The sequence below is a fragment of the Battus philenor genome, unplaced genomic scaffold (genome assembly GCF_028537555.1).
Source record: "Battus philenor isolate CCGP_79_NKW_IND1 unplaced genomic scaffold, ilBatPhil1.0.hap1 SCAF_3, whole genome shotgun sequence".
Classification (NCBI taxonomy): Eukaryota; Metazoa; Arthropoda; class Insecta; order Lepidoptera; family Papilionidae; genus Battus; species Battus philenor.
The window spans coordinates 4,291,177-4,313,076 of record NW_027181693.1 but is presented as its reverse complement, the minus strand read 5'-3'; the positions used below and the strand labels follow the sequence as shown (position 1 = coordinate 4,313,076).

Sequence of the window (21,900 nt, the reverse complement as noted above, 5' to 3'; positions counted from 1 at the left end):
GTATGGTAAAACATTTAACATGAATAAAGAAAGAAAAATAAAGGAAAAAATCCTTTACGTGATTGAAGATTTCAATTTGGTTCAAAATCTATTTAAGATTTTGAATAACGTGAACCTGCATGGCCAATTGTAATAAAATTTTTCTTTGGTTGAAGCTATAGGTTCAAGTATCCTTATATGTGTTAAATAAGGCAAAATGTTAAGATACATATTAAATTTTTAAGTATATGTCATAAATTATATATCAATAGAGACTTATGATATTGATCGTTTGTGGTTAGTTGAACGATTGTGGTATTAGGGGGTAAAGAATTCAGTTAACCCTAACATAATGTTATTGGACTCCCCGGAGAGAGATTATTTCAGTCCATTTTATGGACAAATTAACCGGAAGCCTGATAGAATATTGTCTTTGGGTGATGTTGAGATGATAAATGTGATTTTGTTCTCAGCTACATTACAGAAATAACATTTACTGTTATACAATTTCTTATTACAAATTTTAAAGTAAATTTCAAATCTATATAAAGAAATATATTAAAATTTTGACATATTTATTATTATTATTACTACACACACGTATACAAATATTATATTTATATTTTTTAGGGTTATTGTGATGTTTTAAAGAAACTTGTAATATACATATATATATATACATATATATATATGTATGTATATATATGTGTATATATATATATATGTATATATATATGTATATATATATATATATATGTATGTATATATACTTTACCGATTTTATTCCACTATTGTTTACAAGTTTCTTTAAAACATCACAATAACCCTAAAAAACTCTACAGCCAAACAAATTCTTACGAAATAAAAATGAAATTTATGCTGTGAATATTTGTTAAGATGATAAATGACTTGCAAGGGCTGTCGTTTAGTGTTTGTGCTGTTTAAAATCCAGTTCTTTAAATGGCCAATTGTATGTGAATCTGACCACTAGGACAAAAAACTAACAGTGTATTAAAATCATTACAATATACACTGTTTTTTTTAAAAAAAAGAAAAACTGGATGTTTTATTTAAGATTTAAATGGCTTATTTATAGTTAAGGCAGGGCTAATAATATTTTTTTAGATTATTTTGTGCAATTGATTGTTGTATTTATACCTGTCATATATATTATATTACAGAAATGGTATTAAATTAAAAAAGATGTTTTATTTGTGTAATTAACTTAGATATAACATTTAAATCCCATAACTATTATGTTTCTTTGATTAGCTAAAATACTTTCGAGTTTAGTGCATTTGTAGTTTAGTAGTTAAAAATTATTACTAATATATTTCGATGACATGTATATGGCGACTTCAAGGAGATATATATATAGATGTCAGGGGCTAAGAGCGGCTATCCGACAATACCGGTTGAATCGCGTAACACTCCCCTACGATTTTAGATTACGGGCTAGAGTCCCGGCACTGACAGACATATTATCTATAAATTTTTTTTATAAATTGTTATTCTAAAGTTGTGAAGGACATACATTGATATGATATCGATATATCCCAGAACAAAAAATCAACAGGTTTTTAACTGAAACGCAGTAATCCTGTTTGATAATGTAACCCGTCTCTGGGAGAAACCTTGTATCTCAACGGAACAAACTTTCTAAGATTAATACAATAGGTCATTATTTATATTTAATGGAATCGGGCGTTACCTTGCGGAAGTTCATCCTAAGTAAGAAAAGGATCAATATTTAGCCACTTCCGCACATGCGGTGGTAGTCGTGCAACAAAGTGCACCGCCCGCCAGCCCGCTGATAAATGCGTATGCGGCAAACATGAGACGGTGGCAGTTGTGTAATTCGCATTGTTGTGCGGTGGTGGCTAAATATTGGTCCTTTTCTTACTTAGTCATTATTTATGCTAAATGATCACATAGTTGTTTTTGTAATTACATATAATATTTTAGTTGTCAATTTTTAAACCCGTTATTCCATTTTAATATTATTTTTATTTTTGCAACCACTTACCAAGTTTCCGTGGTGTAGCGGTTATCACATCTGCCTAACACGCAGAAGGTCCCCGGTTCGATCCCGGGCGGAAACAATTTTTTCGTCCTTAAAAATTCGATGTCAATTATTTTTATTTGTATATATACACATAAGGAGTAAGAGTTTTAAATTTACAACGCCAAGAAGATTATATCGCTGGAAAAGTATTAGTATTATTCTGATTAGTAGACAAAAAGTTGGGAGATAAATGCGTATGAAAATCAAAAAAAAATATTAAAAGGAATATCTACGTTACATAGTACGTTTAAGGGAAAATTTGAATTATTAAATGTATACGATTTTTATTTCCTAATCACCATCATAATATATTTATGAAGAATTTCGAATGGCCCATCCGAAATTCAATTTATGCCAAATCAAAACCACATAAGCACTGTGCGTGCCCAAACGAACGCCTGTTCCGCGACAGTTAAACCGTAATATAAACTAAAGACGTCATAAATAATTCAACGCCGGCTGAAACCTTTATGGTTGATTCAACATTTAATTTATTTACCCGCAAACAATTCCATACTTAAGGCGACGCTCTAATACTGTTTTTGCTCGGTCACAAGATTTGACTAATGGTACGCTTGTCGGGAACACTCCCGGTTTCCCACGGGCTCTTTGTGCGGCAGCCCTGGAAGCAATTTAACGTGGCTACACTGAAGCCCGTGTTACGCCTTTGAAGTACAGCACGACTTTAATTTTACATTTGTATCGTTATGTGCTACGAACGGTGATTCGTTTCGGAATATATGACTCATTACGCGGCATGCCGCCTTATAAATAAACTGTCGTGGGTTTAAACTTTTTTTGTTGAAAACAAAAAAGAAATAAAGTGATACGTTTATTAATAATAAGTTTTAATAAAAATAACATAAAATGACGCTTGTTTTAGATATTACAGAAATCAGCCCAGTGGATATCAGACTAATGACGAAGGGTTTTTAAAATACAAAATATGTTCATTTAGTTAGGCATTTAGGCAATTTTGAATCATCAATTATTTTAAACATTATTAAACGGTCAGTATAGTTCAGGAGTGATTAAACTCCTTAATAGAAACATAAATAAAAGCACAATATAATTTTATGTGTAGCATATATATTCAATGTAAATATAAAAAATTTAGCACATTTATTTTACTTCCTCTAATATCCGCTGTGGCAGGACTTCTTAGTTATTATTTTAGATACTTCTTATTTAATACTGATCGGTGTTTAAATCTTGATGTTATTTCTTTTAAATGAAAGAAAACTCGGGTACAATTCTCTAAACTCTTCAACGAGTTGCAAGTGACTCGCGAGCTATTGGTTAGCCCCCTTGGTATATTCAATCTGTGAGTAAACAACCACTAGCTCTGAAAGCTGTCAAGATTCGACCTGAAACTCAAAAGTTCGTTTTTCAAAAGAAAATTTTCAATATTTGTTTTATACATTATAATATATATAGCAATAATGTCTTTTATTTTTCCTTTCATATCTTTTAAACGCTTTTTACCAAGTTCCATACATTTCAATCGACTATAAACTCTTGAATGTTATTTATGTATACATATGTGTATAACTTTTAAAGATTAACCGTGACAACTTTTATGAACATTCAATATGAGAAAAAAAAATTATCATGGACATATTCTATATCTATCTATACAAAAATGATATAAATGTTACGATGCATTATTAATTATGAAGTCGTTATCTTAATAATTATATTTTATGTAGAAGAGACGCTTTTATTTAGATCAATTGCTAAAAAGAAGTACTACATATCTACTATTATACTGGTAATAGATATCCGAGTAATTGTTTCTCTTCATCATAGTCTAGTATGTGTTTATTGTAAAAACGCTATCTCAATTTACATGTTACCTTTACTTTGTCGTCTTGTGGTAAATATTTAACTCAACCACAAGAGATTTATTTGCAAATTAAAAAGTGACGAGAATGCAAATTAGTATAAGGATGTCAAGTTTATAGCAATAAATGTATACGGTATTATACGCGTAGACAAAAAAGAAGTAAATTAAGAGCTGAAAAAATATTATCTAACATAATGACAGTGTGAATGTCATTATAATTCATGAAACGCCTGAACAAACACGAACGCACCGACGAAATTACTTTTTTACGAGACGCATTAACTAATTACTTACCTACGCGAAATGAAACCTCCCGGTCCGAAAAATGATGAGTCATTTAAAAAATGAAAAGAAAGCATCAAATTCACTGTGTAGTAACGAGTTTCATGGAATATTCAAAAGAATGTCGACGGCACGCGTCGAACTCAACACCTTGACGGGTTTCCTGCAAGAATTAATGACGGGCTGCGAATTTGTTCAAGTTAACAAATTGGATATCGCACTACATGTAAGAATAACGATCGCGAAAATTTATATAATTTTTTCATATTTGATCCGGTTCTTTTTTAAACATAATTATACCTTTTCAGAGATATCTGTTTTTTTCTTGGTTAACAACTATATATAAATTACAAGAAAAATACTTATTTAATAAAAAGAATATATACATTACGTATATATTCTCGAATTAATTAAATATAACATAATCTATTGAGGAATTTGTTCAGTAAAATTTTGTTATTGCTTAAATGTATAATTTAAAACTATATATATTTCTTATTTAAGGCGAAAGATCTGCTTGATAGATGAGAATAAATTACAGAGTTAGTGTTCGTTCGTTTCGATTTTTGGTACAATGATTGCCTTGGATTTTTACAAATTTATTAAAGTATTCTATTTTATAACTATTATTCAATTCTATAACATGTAGGAAAATATACGGCAATTTTTACGCTAAATAAATGTAGATTAATTGCTTTGACTAAAATAAACCGACACTCTACGGAAATAATTCCGTAACCGCCAAAAAAAATTATGATGGAAAAAAGATAAGATGAGAACGCCTTGTCATGAAATAAAGCATTATTAATTATAGCTTCGTAAACAACCCAATGTTAATTCGGAACAACACTTACATCAATCTGTACAAGAAAATCACTTAATACGAAGAGTTAATGTAAAATAATAGTATTAAATATTTTTTAAATTTTTCTTTAAAGATTTATTTTGACATTAAACAATTTATTCGCAGTGGCATCGATAGCTTTTCAATAATATTAAAGATAGTATTATTTGAAAAAAGATTTTCAGACATTTCGTAGCAAAGCCCACAACAGACTAGATGACGTCTTTTTAATTGCCTTTGAAGCTTTTGAAAATGGTCGAGCGCACTCTACTCGTGCTCTATTTTAACTTTTGTTTCTAGTTTGGCTAGTGAAATGGTAGTGAAGCGAAATTTTCATCGCGCAAATATTTTTTCTACGGAAAAATATGACGATGTTAATAATAGAAATGTACAACAGCGAATGCTCATTTTGAAACAAAGTTTTTATTAAAAATCGTATTGCAAAATTTATGATAATCATTAAATACTGTATTACTTAGTACTTTTCTACCATAGTAGGTTTTTTTATGGTTATAGGCGTTTGTTCACTGTTTTGCCTTATATTAAGCGATGGCAAGGTTTACAATGGTACGTTCATGCTTGCCTAAAAGACTTTTTTTTATACCCCCGCTATTGGGGGCCTCTAGTACCCCTATTTATGGTGGGATAGGGACTTTATTAGCATTTAATTTATTCACTTTATTATTTTATTTTCATTCTCTTCTCTTTCATTCTTCACATAATCTTTCATTCTGTTCTGCCTAAAAGACTTAAAAACTTCTAAGTTATAGAAAGCTGAAAGATAGAAGCTCTATAAAAAATTTCATTGTAAAAATTGTAGTAAAACGCTTAGTGGAGATAGAAGATATTTCAACCGTACATGGATGTCGTGAACCCGTGTATTTTTATGTCCGATATAAGAAAGGAAAGAAATAGGGGATTAATTCATTTAAATCTGATGTACTCTCCTCAAAATGCAGTCTATATAACACCGATAAACTGGCAAATTTTAGACGATGCTCCAAGCTCTGAAGTTTAGCGCTTACCAAAGCATCGTTACCAATAAGCCTTTTCTCTGTATGAAGCCCAAAATTTCGTGGAGCTGGTATTTCACCGATCTATCTCACAGATGGCTACAGTATTCTACAAGTGACCGAACTTGTTCTACCATCGTATGCTTCAATTTATGATAATATAATTGTTTGATATCTTTAGTATTGGTATAACATTTCCTAATGAGTACCCAACGCCATTGTGAAATGAATGTGTAAGTTATGAAACCATAGTAACACTTATTACCAAAAATATTTTGATAGATAAAAACTCATTAATAAACAATAACCTAATTGTAATAAAGTTATAAATTTGTTAATTTTATTTTAAGATTACTACCATTTTTATACCTGTTCGCTCTTTAATTATCTCTTTGTTAGAACGCAAGTTTCTTCTAAGATAGATCAATTGAATACATAACGTATTAATATTTTGATATAACGATAAAATTAATTTAAATTTAAAAATTGAATTTCATCATAATATCAGTCATAGAACGTCGGAATGTCGGATATAGGCTTGTTTCAACGATTTCCAATAGGACCGTCCGACATGGCCCAGCGAATTGGCAAATTGCAGCGGAAGTGGGCAGGTGGCATAGCAACAAGAACAGCGGACCGCTGGAGCCTTAAAGCCCTGAAAGTTGCACCACCAATCGGAAAACCACCTTAATTAAAGTTGTCGGAAATGCCGATGTATTCATATTGGATAACTATGAGAGAGGCGTAGGTCCGGTGGACATCTTGTCGCTGAAATTATGAAAATATTAAAAGAATTTTTATGATTATCATTACAATAATTTATGTACGAAATATTTTTTATTCACCTATTATACACCTATATTTTAATTATAAATATCAAGGGATCTTCTGAAAAAACTCTAAACAAGACTTACTCAATTAAAGCGTTCATTACGTTGTTAAACTCGTCAAAGAATTTTTTCCACAAGGAAAAAGTGATAATTTGAAAAGATACTTTAATGAGACCGGCGCGTTTAATTGTTTTCTTTTGCATATCTTTCCCGAAACTTTTTCCAAATAGAAAGATAATTACGAGTTATTTTTTTTTTAATTTTAACCACAATTTTTTTATATGAAATTACTTTTATATAATACACTTAATAACACTTTTATTAGTGGTACGCATTTTTTTAGTTTTGGACAGGCTGCGTAGTTTTCAGAACAGATGATCGCTGTGGCTATAATATTCTGAAGTGTTAACCGTGGACCCTGAATATCGCTTGATATGAAATCTATGGGGTAGGCATGTCTCCATTAGTGGCCATCATACAGCTGAGATGATGACCGACCAAGAGCTCAGAGTATGTCTTGGGCGGCACCTACATCTGTCTCAAAATAATAGTGTATAAAGCTAACTATTGTAAAACATTATGGTGAGTTGTGAGGAGAAGTGGAATTGTAAAGAATTTTGTTTTACTAAACTTTGTTTAACACGTTACTGTTATAGATACGGCTCGTTTAAAATTTTTAACCAATTTTCTATCATTCTGTATAAAGTGATCACTCTGAAATATATTTTATTCATTGTTTTTTTCTATCACAGTGCGACAGGCCAATAACTTCTAGCAGTACAAGTCTGCGGAGAACGGTCGTAAACAATTTTTTTTCTGTAGTTATCTGAATTTCGTAAACTCTTTTTCTTACTGTATTATCATCACGTTATTCACTATTTCTGAAACCGTTTGGAATAAGTTGTGTCATACACTAAATAACTGCAAATGAGAGATATTTACTCCTTTAATGCTATTACACCTATAACCATTCTCAATGTAGGGAAACGCCCTTCTAAAAAAAATCGAGAGAATCAAGAGAATTTCACCGAATCTCGTTATTCAATTAACATAATATATACGGAGTAAAGACGATAAAATAAGTATTTGCAGTAATTCTTAATTAAAGCCGAAACCATGAAGTTTTCAGAATAAGTATTTTCTCTCGTGTGAAAACGAGGCCGCAAACAAATTCAAATTTATTGCGGCGATAACAGAACTCCGAGGAGGCGGCATAAATTTCGGTAGCTAGTTATATGGTCGCTTTTCTTAGACTTTCTAAATACACACAACTTGAATGGTTTATTTTTTGTGAAAATATTATGCGTTTCTTGTGTGTATTCAATGTTTTTTTGAGAACGCCAACGTCGTGCGGTTTTGAAAGAAATAGGTACTTGACAAATGTTTACTACATTTTCAGTATTTTTCAACTACTTACGTCCTGCTTGGGATTTCTCTACAAATTCAAATTAGAAATGTGAATATCCGTAGACTAATAAAAGTATCTAGTGAAATACAGAGGATTAGCTAGCCACAAAGCGCACAGAATAAATGACCGCTGTGGTCTTAAAATTTTGAACCAGGAACCACGGATCGGAAAACTCAGCGCAGGACGTCCATCCGCAAGGTAGAGAGACTACTTTGTTAATAACACCGGAACATACTGGATGCATGTTCAAATCTATGTGGGAGGCCTATGTCAAGCAGAAGACATCCTGCTGCTGAAATGGTGATGATGATGGGTTCAGTCTGAAGTAACTTTTATTAATGCAAAAGATTCAAAATTTTTAACAATTTTTATACTTGACGAAGCATTGAAAATGAATTAGTTTCTGGTTTTATTTTACTTTGGTATTAGCTATATTTTTTGACTTTCTTATTTAAATGTGGAGTGGTTAAAGTACATGTATGTGAGAAAAAATATGCTAAATTCGTTTTTTTATAAAGGCTTCTCGCTTCTGAAAAAATATATAAAAATTTATTACAGTGTCTTATTGTACACGGTTTCGTATAACGCTAACAAGTGGGTACAGCCTGAAAAAAAAAACAAAAATATCTGTAGTTTGCATGCTTTTATAACACATGCTACAGTTTTTTTATTAAATTAACATAAAAGTTCTAGTACATGTATTTGATATTACAGTATCTCAAAAACATAATCGCAAAGCCAATAACCAAATATTCGAAGACGTAATTTAAATACGTGCAATCAATCACAATGCAATCACATAACATGGTACTAATATTTATTTTTATTATATTATATCTATAACAAAACTACTTGGTAAGGGAGTTCCAGCAGTTTGTTGAATAAGTATCTGCTCTTTTTAAGAGGCGTTTTTAATGCGCTGATAGTATTAGTGTAATTTTGCGATATAGTTAAATTGCGTGTAATAGGTATGCAATGTTTTAGTGAAGCGTTATTAGGAAAATAAAAACTTAATAAATGTTTTTTTTTTTTTTAATAATAACTCCATTTCGTCATCAGTCAAAGCGCGCTGTACACAAACTTTTTTAATACAAATTCTTTAAGCTCTAGTAATGGAGAAAAATGAAATAAAATAAAGCGCTGTGTCATGTCTTTGCTAACTTAATAAATTCCGTTTATAGTTTAATGTATACCAAATATTAGGACCTTCGCAAAAGCAACGACAACTGGTAAAATAAATTATTCGAAGCGATTTTTTAGCTGTAAAATCAGTTGAAGAATGTGTTGTTCGCGTGTGCTCGGTTAACTAACGAGACAATAAATACGCTTTTATCGCCATTTTAATAAATGCTCATGGAACCACCTCGGAATATAAACTAACCGACGCTCAAGTTTTATCTTGAGAATTCCCCAGCGGCGTCCGGATAGGAAAGTCTTATGGGTATGTGCGCGCTTAATTTACTGTTCCTGATGTTTACATTCGATTTAGGAATTAATTTTTGTGTATTTAAAAAATGGTAGTACTATTCTAACAATATCTTGATAGATACTGCACCTTATCATAATAAGTTTATATGAAATATTTCAACCGAAACACGATATTGTTTTTGTCTGTTCTTGTCTATAATAAATCATTAATAATCGTCTGTTGAATACATCTTATACTTTTATTTGAATTGTCAACACTTCTGATACCTTAATATGTTTTAGAAATAATTATGTAGGTTGTTATATCGTCCGATGTAATGAACTATCTAAGCCACTAGCTTTATGAAAATTTTAAGACGCCCCTTTGTCTCACGAAGGGTTACATGACGCTGTTGTTGGTAGTAGCCTTAAGAGATATTAACATGTTGTCGTGTTTATCTAATCGAATCTAAATCGAAATATATGTCCCAGAGTCAAAAAAAATTTTAGAAGACTTTGTTAATAAATTAATGAAATAATAATTTAACCTCATAATGGAGATTCATCTAATAAATATGTGATGGTTGCAACAATAGCTTGCTTGAAATGTGTACTGTGATATTATAGGAGCATTGCCCACAGGATAAAACATAACTTCGAACGTATGTTTGTGACTCTAAAAATGAATGATCAAAATATAAGTCAATTCGTTCTGAAATAAATTAAATAATAAAATGTAATCGATGGATATCAGCGGTTATCAAAGTCGGAAGAAATCACGAACTTCGGGCAAGTCAAGAGTTAGAGACCAAAAATGAGAGAGATTCATTTAAACCTCTCTAATTATATTTTTTTAATGTTACATATGTTTAAGTTTTGTTGTAAAAAAAGTATTATGATAGCTTATAGATTATTCTGTGTAGGAATTTTTCCAGGTGTATAGACACTAAGAGACGTCCAAACAAAGCGTCTTACTAAAAGTACTTGAGTAGATAAAATATCGCGAGGCATTACGTACAAAGTAGCTCCGGGGCGATTTCTATAGGGTGTCTGAAGTATAGGGGTGCAAGGGGTACGTACAGCTTGGATAAAGTAGGGGTAGTGATTCATCAATTGTGCAAAGTGCCACTTCATATTCAGTCCGTTTCACTGTCGCGTCCGCTTTGCCGCCTCCAAATGAACGCTGATTGGATGATCCACCATTTTAATTTTTACTTTTTTTTCAGTCCGATAGGCTTTTAGTAATTTGAAAACGGATCCCGCGAGTTAATATTTCGACAAGTGGTTGCGTATTGAAAGAGGATTTGTTTGATGAATTTTTATTTGTTGTATACTCTTTTTCATTTCAAACGTTGGCCGTTTGTTTTAATTGAAATAATTTAAAGACTTTTATTCTCGTTGGATTTTGTGTAACAAAAAAGTAACGTTTGATAGGTAGCTGTCTATTCATAACGGCCGTTTGTGTAGATGAAGGTTTTGATTAGTTGCTTTTTACCAATTTACTTAGTTTGGATTTTATACAGTATTATTTTACCATCCCAGCATTTGTTTCGTCTGAGGATTAGGTACAGTTACCTACTCTTTGCTTTTAATTTCTTATTTTACCAAAAGGCTTCATTAGAAAGACTGCAGCTTTAAATGCCTTTACGACTTTTTTATAATTCCAAATTTGAACCTTAACTTGCACAATTTGCTATTAGTATAAACATTAATAATTAAATAGTTCATTATTAAGCATTAAAATTAAACGCGAATTTTTAATGAAAAATATTTTAAAACAATACGAAGCTTGTAGAACGTCTACAGTTAAATAATTATGATAAATATATTTTTTTAAAAAAATAGCTGACAAGAATGAGGTTGTTCTCTCTAAGTTATTTTACTATCCTTGTTGTAAATTTAAAGCAAATTGTTTATCACGCGAATATGGTAGCAAACTGTCAATTGTGCAGTTTAATCAGTGGTTATATTTTCAGAATTTTTTAAGTTTCCACTAAATTTTTCTAAATTTTCCCATAATTACTTACTTTTACAAAGTATTAGAAAATAGATGATTTTACCAGTCTATTTCAACCAATGACGTGGCTAAGAAAGGGATTTTTTTATATATGTAAATAAGTATTACTAATGCTGGGTAGGTTACATCATTATGAATCTATGACGAGTCGAAGGAGACATATTTAGTGGCGTAGACTTGAGCGGCCCCCGCCATGACCGATTAATGCGTAGCATTGTACTCCCCAGGTAGATAGGTTACGTTTGCTATATAATAGGTAAGTACTACTTATTATGAAGGGTTAGAAGTAAAGGTATTGAGTTAGCAAGTTGGACTATCTCAACAAGGTACTATAATGAGCACAGTTTATTGTTTGTAAAATAAAATCAGAAAGAAAAAATGCAAAATAATTTTATGTCAGAATAAAAAATAAAGTATCAAAACCATTGGGTCGTGCTGCAGATAGGTACACTTCTTTTTTGGCTAAGCAAATAGAGTTACTTGGATAATTTGACGTCACTGCGCGCCCTCAGGGAATAGAACTAACATCTGGGGTGTACCCATCCGTTAGGACTCTTTGCAATGCTCCGCCTACAATTGGCATTAGAATAATAAGATTTTTCTTTCGAATGCATTTGAAATATTGATTAGGGTATACGGTAATGTTTTTTATATGTAGTAACGAAAATAATTCTCTTTCTTTATGAATAATTTAACACAAATTATAAAATGCCTCCGTTACTTTAATCTGGTCTAATTTTAAGTTAAATTCTAGACAAGTATATTGCTAATTATGATTGAATATTTATAGAAACCTTTACTATCCCCGATCTTAGTCTATTTAAATATTGTCATAAGAATATTAAGAAACATAAGAAGATATTAAGAAAAATAGCAATATGCGTAAAGTCAACGATGAAAGTAAATATAAACTTTTTAATAATAACTCTTTTGTGGGAAACTGTGTCAAGTTTTTACAGTACACTATTGAGAAATGTTTTTTGAATTTTCGAATAATAAATTTAAAATCTTTAGTTTTTATTTTTAAACTGAAACTCATTAAATATTTTTAAACGACAATAAAAATTTATTAATCATTACTCTTATTAAAAATTATATGTATTATAGTATTAACAATAAATGATAAAAAACACGTCTGAGTTTGTTGTAGTACACTCTACAGATTAGGACATGTTTGAAACCATCGTAGTTTTATTTTAAATAGAAGAATGTCTTGTTAGAGGCACTTGATTTGTTCAGAGTTGCTATCAAATTGAGTTCTTTTAGCATTCTTCCCATGACTGACTTGGGTGATTATTGCAAAGGGTCCTAATTTATGATAATATGAATAAACAAAAAAACCAAAGCAACGGTAACATAAAGGTTTTGTTCATTAAATTATTAATGTCCAAAAATTTTAAGCGCAGATTCAAAGTAAATTATTCTGTCAATCAAAGATAATCAAATGCCTTATTATTAAATAAGCGAATATTTGATTACTAAAAATCCTTGCCAATGATGTCCCTTGATTATTTGAAATTCATTTAGGCTATGTTTAATAAAGTGTATACGTGTAAATCTGTATTGTTAAACATTTTTAAAAGATGTATTGTTATGGAGTTTCTTCATGCTTCTTCTTCACAACTATAATACATATTAATAAGAAAACAATACTAATCAAAGTAGAGACAAAAATAAAATATATTGGAAAAAAAAATAGGTTGACGATCTATAAGAGTTGTGTTAAAAGTTCCAACGTTCAATAAATCAATTTCATATTTAGATTTATTATTTAACTTAAGTTATATTTAAACAATACTATCGATGAACATAAAGCGTAAGTATGTAAAGAAACGAAGACATTATAAATTATATTAATAACCAAGGACTCGCTTGCAAGTTTCTAGAGTACGTCATTCAAAAACGTATGCTGTGTTTAAATATGGCTTTCATATTCGACTGTGTATATACAAGCGACAATAAATCGTATATTTATTTAAATATCTACTGTAGCAGCCATTCACAAACTTGCACAATGTCTTAAGGTGACAGAAAGTACATTAATTATTCGTGTCAAGTAACATTTGACATTTCCTTGTTGCAGGTTTAGACGCCGAGCTTTACTATGTAAGGGAGGGCGTTGTGAATACGTACGCCACCAGTTTCATAGTACCCGTGCCAGCTCATATGTCGGATTTAGAGTTTATGTGGCAGGCGTTAGGAAGGAAACCGGTAAGTTTTGTAAAAGAGTATAAGATAAATGTTTTGCTAAAAATATGACGGTTAGTTATAGGTGTAAAAGTTATATAGGGCTGAAAATATAGGAAATTTGCCAGGAAAAAGCTTTGAAACCTTATTTCGATCGACCTGTGTATGAGTAATCAATCTCTTATTTATAATACATTAATATATTTTCTGTATTGGAATACGAAAATTAATACAAAGTCTACAAGGTCAGATGGTAAATAATAATTTACCTCAGTACGTAGTAATATGATTTTTGATTATTATTTATTATTTCTGAGACTATTGATTTGTATAGAACGTACCATGCATTAATTTTATGTTAATTGAAAACAAATGGGCTACAAATTTAACCCTTAAAGCTTTATCTAGTATAACAGATCACTCTATATAAAAATGTGACTTAGCAACATAAGTGAAGGCATTGTACACGGATGAAGTAGAGATTCCAAAACAAAACTGAAGAAAGCTTTAAATTGCGGGATTGTATTAATAATTAATGTTCAGCTTATGACATGTAGATTGAATGAATTTTATATAAGCAAACGGCTGGTATAGACGGAATAATAAAAAGTAAAAAATGCATTATTTCGGATATTGCATGTGTACATCAGTTTTCATAGTAATCATTTAGTTAGTTCGTGCCATCGTCCTGGGTTAACAGTTACTCTAGTATATTTCATAAGACAATTACAATAATACCTAATATATAGACAGTTAACACAGCTATAATACATATAGTATTTCATATTTCTCCACAATCATGCCAGCTAGCGCTTGATAATTTTATGATTGACTCGCTATATATTTATTACTCTGTGACTCACTTTATATGCGTAATTTTTTTTATAAAGAACGTAATTCGCCACTAAAGTCGGTTGTTATCTAAATTTATTTTTTGTGTTATATATATATATATATATATATATATATATATATATATATATATATATATATATATATATATATAAATATATATACATGTATGTATATATATATATATATAAATATATACATGTATGTATATATATATATTATATACTTTACAAAAAGCTTTTGAATTCCTTATCTTGGTAGCATAGTATTTTTTTTATTCAAGTGAATGTAATACTTAAAATTTTATAATTAAAAATAAAAGGACACGTGGTAAGCAATGTAAATTATATCGCAAATTTGTAAGTATTTTAATGTATCTGGTTTTATTGGTGTGCTAATTCTGATTATAAAAACTTTTTTTTAAAAAAATATCATTGACAGCTAACGAATTTATATAAAATCGGATGCAATTTGGTTTTTCATCTCCCTATCATTTTTGTATGAAAGGATTACGCGTGTTAATCAAATAGTTTTTATTTGCATGTACCATCACCGAATAGACTGTAACTTTATTAACTTTTTGGAACTCGTTCCGAAAAATCGCTACTTTTTAAATTGTGACAAAGCTAACAGAACTAACGCGCGCTCTGTCTGTCGTCAAATTTGTTTTTATTCAGCAAACAGCAGTTCAATTACAGAGGCGGTAATTGTATCTGTTGTTGTCCCCGCACTTTCCAATTTGGCTTCAAAGCGATTTAATTTTGGCAAACAAAAGACCGGGATTAAGTCTTCATTTTTCGTGCTTTCAAAGAGGTCTATTCGAAGCGATTAGTTTTGCCGATGTTTTCCAAATTTAATATTGAATTTCAGTTAACTCATTATGCGATCGTAATTAGTTTCCGTAGACTTCAGTTTCTGAAAATCATTTAATGTATGCGGCGAATAAATATTAAACAAAAACGCTTAAGAATTTTTAAAAACTTTTATTTTCGTTTTGCTAAGGAAGTTGTTACGTTAGACTGTTTGCCAACATCTAAAAGCGTATTAATCAAAGCTATTTTGAGGGAAATTTTTCGTTTATTAAATAAATTCGGTTCTGAATAATATATTACTTTTACGCCTTTTATATCTAAGTCACATGACAAACTTGTATTTTTAAGTGTAATTAGTTTCGATTTGTGCTTAAGTTTTAAAAAATTTTCTTGGATAATGCCACAGTACAATCCCCTTAGACTCTTATGCAAAATAGGGGTCGAAAGTACGTAAATTACTCGCTTGTGGCCAGTTATTAGCTCTCTTTACCCACAGATAGCAAAAACCCAAATTTATAGAGGGTTACTGAAAAGTTTAAGAGTTAAGGAGTTAATTTAAAAATATATAAGTCTGGAAATTTATTTGAAAATAAAGGAGAAATATTTGTTTGATATTAGCTGTCGGGGTGAAATGACGTGGAGATTGTTCACGCACTATAGAGTCGTGTAACCGGTGTTTATTATTCCGCCCAGTTGCCGTACGTGATGGGTATAGACTACGAGAGCCGAGGCGCCATGCTGCCGCCGCAGGTCAATATATCCGAACGAGGCTATGTTCCTACCACACTGCAGACGTTTAGGTGAGTCTGTAGTCTGTGTATTATTATTGTAGCCATGTATGTGTGTACTTCTTTTAATTACATCTTTCAGCAGCTAAACTTCAGTAATTCGTTCATAAATTAGTAAAAGGTTTTTTATTATTTAGATAACGGGAAAAACATCTAATGTGTAAAAAATGTATTTAATTATCATTTGAGTAATGTATTTTTGAAACCAAGTATTCATATCTTTTGTTATCGATGTTAATCCCTGAAAAGCATTAGATTTTTTCAACAAGAACTTTTTTTGCAAGTCAAAAAACCGAATATTTCGTAAAAACCGATCTTCTGCATCTTTATTTTATTAGAATGAATAATATACAGTTATTATAACTAAATAGTAATATAGAATATTATTCCGAATGACAATGGCATGCAGTTGTCCATTTCAAATTAAAAAAATTTTAACAACTTTGTTTCGAAAATGACGAGTCTTTTTTGTTAATCGCTCCACATATTTTGAAGTTTGAGACTGTTAAGCTTTGTTCTTTAACTTAGTCTTGTAAAAAATAGCCAATACCAGGTCAAATTCCTAAAATAGAAAATTTAATTAGTTATAAATTTATTGTTTCGGTGGCATTTCGCACCGTCATATTGATACTTCAATGGTGAAATATCACTTATTTTACAGAACGAACTTCATATTTTAGTTTGATATGCAGGTGTAAATTTTATGATAATTAAAAAATAAACACTTTATACACATGTTTTATTCTTAAAGTATTTTAATATATTAATTTGTTTTAGGGTGAGATTGCCTTGTACCGGATCGAGGAGTGCGGAAATCCTAGTAACGATGCAATTAAACATTTCTGCTCCAGATCGAGCTCATAAAGATGTAAAACTATTGTTCAAGAGAAATAAAATTTGCTTAAAAGGTCAGTATCTTATCTATTGCGGTTGCTGTTTTTATTTCAAATTTTGGTTTTCATAATAATAATTTTACTAACAGAAACAATTCTTTTCTCGGGTTATTACATTTAAACTCTTTCTAGAGAACTTTTTTAATTATTTTTTACTAAACTATTAATTGTTTAAAAATGCTCATTAGACAATATCGTACGATTTCAATTTGGGTGCGCTATTTTTTCAAGCTTATTTTCCTGTAATATGTCTTGAGGACTATCTATGTTTATTTTTACGATCTATTTTTTCCTACACGGCTCACCCATATCTACTTAAGTGTCTATGTATTTTACAATTTTGTCAATTTATTTATTTATATATTACATTTATCTTATTTATCATATTTCTGAATATAAAAGCAGATTTCTAATTAAAAACTGTTTATTCGATGTTTAGCCGTGCAATTCCAAATCCGGCGTCCATATGCCGCAACGAAATTTCAATTTAACATGTCATGAAATGACATTAGTTTTAGTTCTCATTAATGGAATTCCTTCGTCACTAATTCGACGCACTCATGACAATTTACGAATTATGTGCATAGATAACAATGATAATTATCAATTACATTTTAGAATAGCCTCATTAGTGTTTTAAAAATGCGCGATGATAGCTTTGCATCAATTATAATTTCGGTTAACAAAACACAATTTCGGAAAATCTCTTTATATTTAACTAATAGCTTAGTCAGCTTAAAAGGCGAGTACATCACTCATATTGGGTTTACCGATGATATACTCATCAAGGCTGAGACCATGAAGTACCTGGGTACCATGCTCGATGATCTCAGAAGAGCCTCCTGATAGTTAAGCCTCAAAAGCCGTGAGATTCTACGTACAAATTTGCAGACGATTATATATATCTGAGATAAACCGTCCAGATTGGTAAGTCACATATTGATGAAGAGGATCACTCACTGAATCCAACTCTGATGAGCAGCGTTTGAAAAGTTCCGAAACAACTTCTTTTGCAAAATACCTTAATAATTGAAGAATAAGGTCTTTGATCAGTGAGTTGTCCGTGATGACACTACGAAATCGAATTAGAAATTAGTTGATCGCAGAAGAACCAACGTCATTGTCGTAGCTCGAATACTTGCCTGTCTTAAATGGTAGTGGGTGGAGCAATCCGCTCGTGCATCCAATGGCCGTTAGGGCCGATTGGTTCGCGAAGTGCGTTCACAAGTGAGCAGACGCCTCATTACTATTGGCTAATGTATTATAAGTTGTGCTGCTAGCCGGTCTAGGCTTTATACAGCTTCATCGTCTTCATCATTAATTGAGCCCGTGGAAACAGAGGTCCACGGACTAAAAATTTACGCTGGGGATCGTACCTCAGTTACGACGAAGACGTCCACAAGCGGAGAACTATAACCGTGTATGCTGTAGTGAGTGGGGTGTTGAGTATGTAGCACGAAGCGAGGACTACTCGGCGGTCGAGAGAGACACGGGCTTCTCCGGACCGCCCTCGCTTGAACGCGAGTTAAGCGGACGCAGCCGCCGTGTCATATGTAGGTGAGTAGTGCATGATATGTGCAACGAGGCCGCCGGGGCTCGATTTGAGGCGTTTGTTCTGGCGTTGAGACGGGGGAGTGTATATTATTTAAATTCCACTTTAAGGGCGTCGAGCAGGGCCGAGTGCTCCGCAATACAAAGAAAGTCAGCCAGGAGTCAGTTAACGTTGCAGTAAGTCACTGGATGCGGACAGAGTAAGTCGGATCATCGTAGCGATCTTTGGCTCAGGCCTAAGACTTCCAGTGGGCACCTATCGGCTAAAAAGAGAAAGAGGAAGAACAGCGTAACGTCTTCAAAGATCAACAAGTTAACTCTCCTTTCTGTAACGCGAGTGATTCGTTATATATACCAATAAGACTTACGTATATTCACCCAACCATGACAATATTTTTTTTAGCTATTAGGTATTTCCGAAAATGTATCTGCTATAAAGAATAATAATTAATTTTTAACAATACCGCAATTTTGCAATGCAGTCACAACGACACATATATCAAATAATAATTATAGTCACATTTTCCTGCTTCAAGTTCAGCGAATTTATGTTTGTTAAGTAAAACCTATAAGTTCAGCTCCCTACCATTCCAAATTTAAATATACTCTTGAGAACTTGCCAAGTTCTATCAATTTCTCTTGTATAAATCACTTTCCAACAACCGATAGGTATAGTAAAATCGCATAAAGCAATAAAAAGACTAACTTTTCTCGCAAACACTTTGTCTGGCAATAATAATAACAATAAATTTCCTACTCCGCCGGCCAGCATTGCCTGAAAGAGGGTGTTTCCATCACTGAAACGCTTATTCTGAATAGCTTACGTAGTACAAATCGTGTCATAGCGGCATAATAAATACTTTCCGATACCGCTATCAATTTGTTTTATTATTCTTTATTGTATTTGAATAGAGTGATAGAAGTTTTGTATTGTTATCATTGACAGAGCAATCCGATTCTCTGGTTACAGTTTAATTTGAATTAATACATTTCTTTATAACGTTATATTTATTAATTTATTCCAAATAATACAATACTTACTTTTTATACGCAGAAAGCTACACAATCAACGTTACAATCGGTAAATTATTGTTAAAAATTTTTTTGAAAAATTTTGTAAGTATTTGTTATTTTCATAATTTTTTTGTTGGTACTGTTCTTCAATAAAATGGTTTAATGTTATATAAAATGATAATAACATATCAGTGGTATTTCGGCGTCTGTTTTTCTATTATTTTATTTGGAAAACAAAAGAAAGTATGTTCTACATTTTTTTCACAGAATTAGTGTGTAGTTGACACTTTATTAACGCATTGCCGATTCTTTAGCTTAACCAATATAAATAAATTACAACAGTTTCGTTATTCTCTGTAATCTTCCTTGGTTCTAAATTGTTAGACTCTGGAAATTTGGAATAAATGTTGGAATAGACATTAAAAATTTAAGTGAAGTATACCTCGTTTTCATTTAGGGCTGAAAGTATATCCGCAATTTTATTCACTCCACAAATCACTCCCTCGCATTCTTTATTAGCATGTAGACGATTCCGTAGACGCAACAGGATATTTTGCGAGGGACTAAGACGCATTATGGAGGGCGCCCGCGGAGGCGTATTCGGTCCCCTGCTTAATGTGTTTACAAGGAAGTATCGATTGTTCTATTGTACTTTTATTTGACTTGGAAATTTCGCGTTCCTTTTCTAAGCGTCAAGTTTATTGTACGACTTATCAAATCTTTACTTCGAGCGCGGAATGTATTTAAACATCAATCGGTTTATATTCAACGCGAATCAAATTCGTAATATTTTTCTATTTTATAAATATAAGAAATTCTCATTACTACGTTGTATTTATAGTAACACGACATTGATACCTTTTTACATTTTTGATAGTTAGCTTTAGATATATAATGATTTAATTATTATTTTTACCATAGTTACACATGTTTTAAGGTAATAAGATGTGAGATTTAGTATAAATTTATTAAAATATCTTAATAGTTTAAAGCGGCACAAACCTGAAACCAAGTTTGTTCTGAGCGTTTGAAGTTTTGATTAACAACAATTTTTACTCGCTAAATCATATACCTGTTTGGAAATTTAGGAATGTGTGTAATGGGTGTTGTTGCAACGTGTCTCATATAGCATAGTCTTTAGTTGTTCTGGAGAATACAGTTTTAGTTTCGACTCGAGACATATCTACAAGTTCACAATTATATTAAAGTCCTTATCTTTTTAATTCACCTTTTTCTCTTTCTTGTGCCACCATAATAGTTTATTACTTTACAATGTTAGTTCTGTTGTCTTAAATTATATCTGCCCGTTTCAAAAAGATAATGTTTCACATTTTCTTCGGATCTTCGTGACATGAACATATTATTGCTTTTAGCACCTGACTTTATAGCTATATTATTGGAGAGTACCTCACAATACTTTTGAAACACGGATTTAAAACAACGTAGTCCATGAAGCGATCACACGTGCTATACAGAAGTCGAAATTTTGTCTGTTACAATTAATTTTGCAGAAGAAATGTTATTGTTAGACAAAAAGAATATTTTAACGGTCCCTCAGAAAAAAATCACCGCACACGATCGCCATTCCGGTTCCGCTCTCGTTTCGCGAACGTAACCTAATTTGAACACTTTCATAGCCATACACGCATTTACTTTGTCGTCTTTTATTTACTCAAATCAACCATGTTAGACTACATTTGTATTTAAGCAGTAATATTCACATAAATTACACATTAAGATAAGTTATCTTAAGATATAATTAAAGTAAAATAAAAGTAAAGCCCCCTAAAGTCATCACAATGAATACTACATAGTAACCAGATCAATTGCCCAATTGTGGTATGTTAGCATTAACATGTTATGAGTTGAAGTGTGTAATAATTGGGCTAGTAAACGATACAATATTAAATAATACTCCTGTGTTAACTTTAAAATAAATCGGAGATCTGTTATGGAGGTTCCGTATAATTAACCATGAGATACATCCTTCTCATCTGTACATAAATTGGAACTTAAAAAAAAAACATTTATAAATCATACAAGGTATAATACACAAATCTAATTTAAAGTTTTCTTTTCCATCGGAACTTATATTTCCCTTCCGTTAATTAC

The 21,900-nt window shown here is 31.3% G+C and overlaps 1 protein-coding gene and 1 non-coding gene across 2 annotated transcripts in view; both read left to right on the top strand.

The window, feature by feature from the left end:
- The window catches only part of Drl-2 (Derailed 2), a 52,267-nt gene that overhangs the window by 14,306 nt on the left and 16,061 nt on the right, over positions 1–21,900 (top strand). Inside the window, exons 2-4 of the mRNA XM_068770321.1 lie at positions 13,775–13,902; positions 16,236–16,342; positions 17,108–17,238. Of these exons, the coding sequence (XP_068626422.1) occupies positions 13,775–13,902; positions 16,236–16,342; positions 17,108–17,238 (366 nt within the window). The remainder of the gene's footprint in view (positions 1–13,774; positions 13,903–16,235; positions 16,343–17,107; positions 17,239–21,900) is intronic.
- On the top strand, positions 2,009–2,081 carry TRNAV-AAC (transfer RNA valine (anticodon AAC)). Its single transcript has one exon. It is a non-coding gene; the product is annotated as a tRNA-Val (tRNA).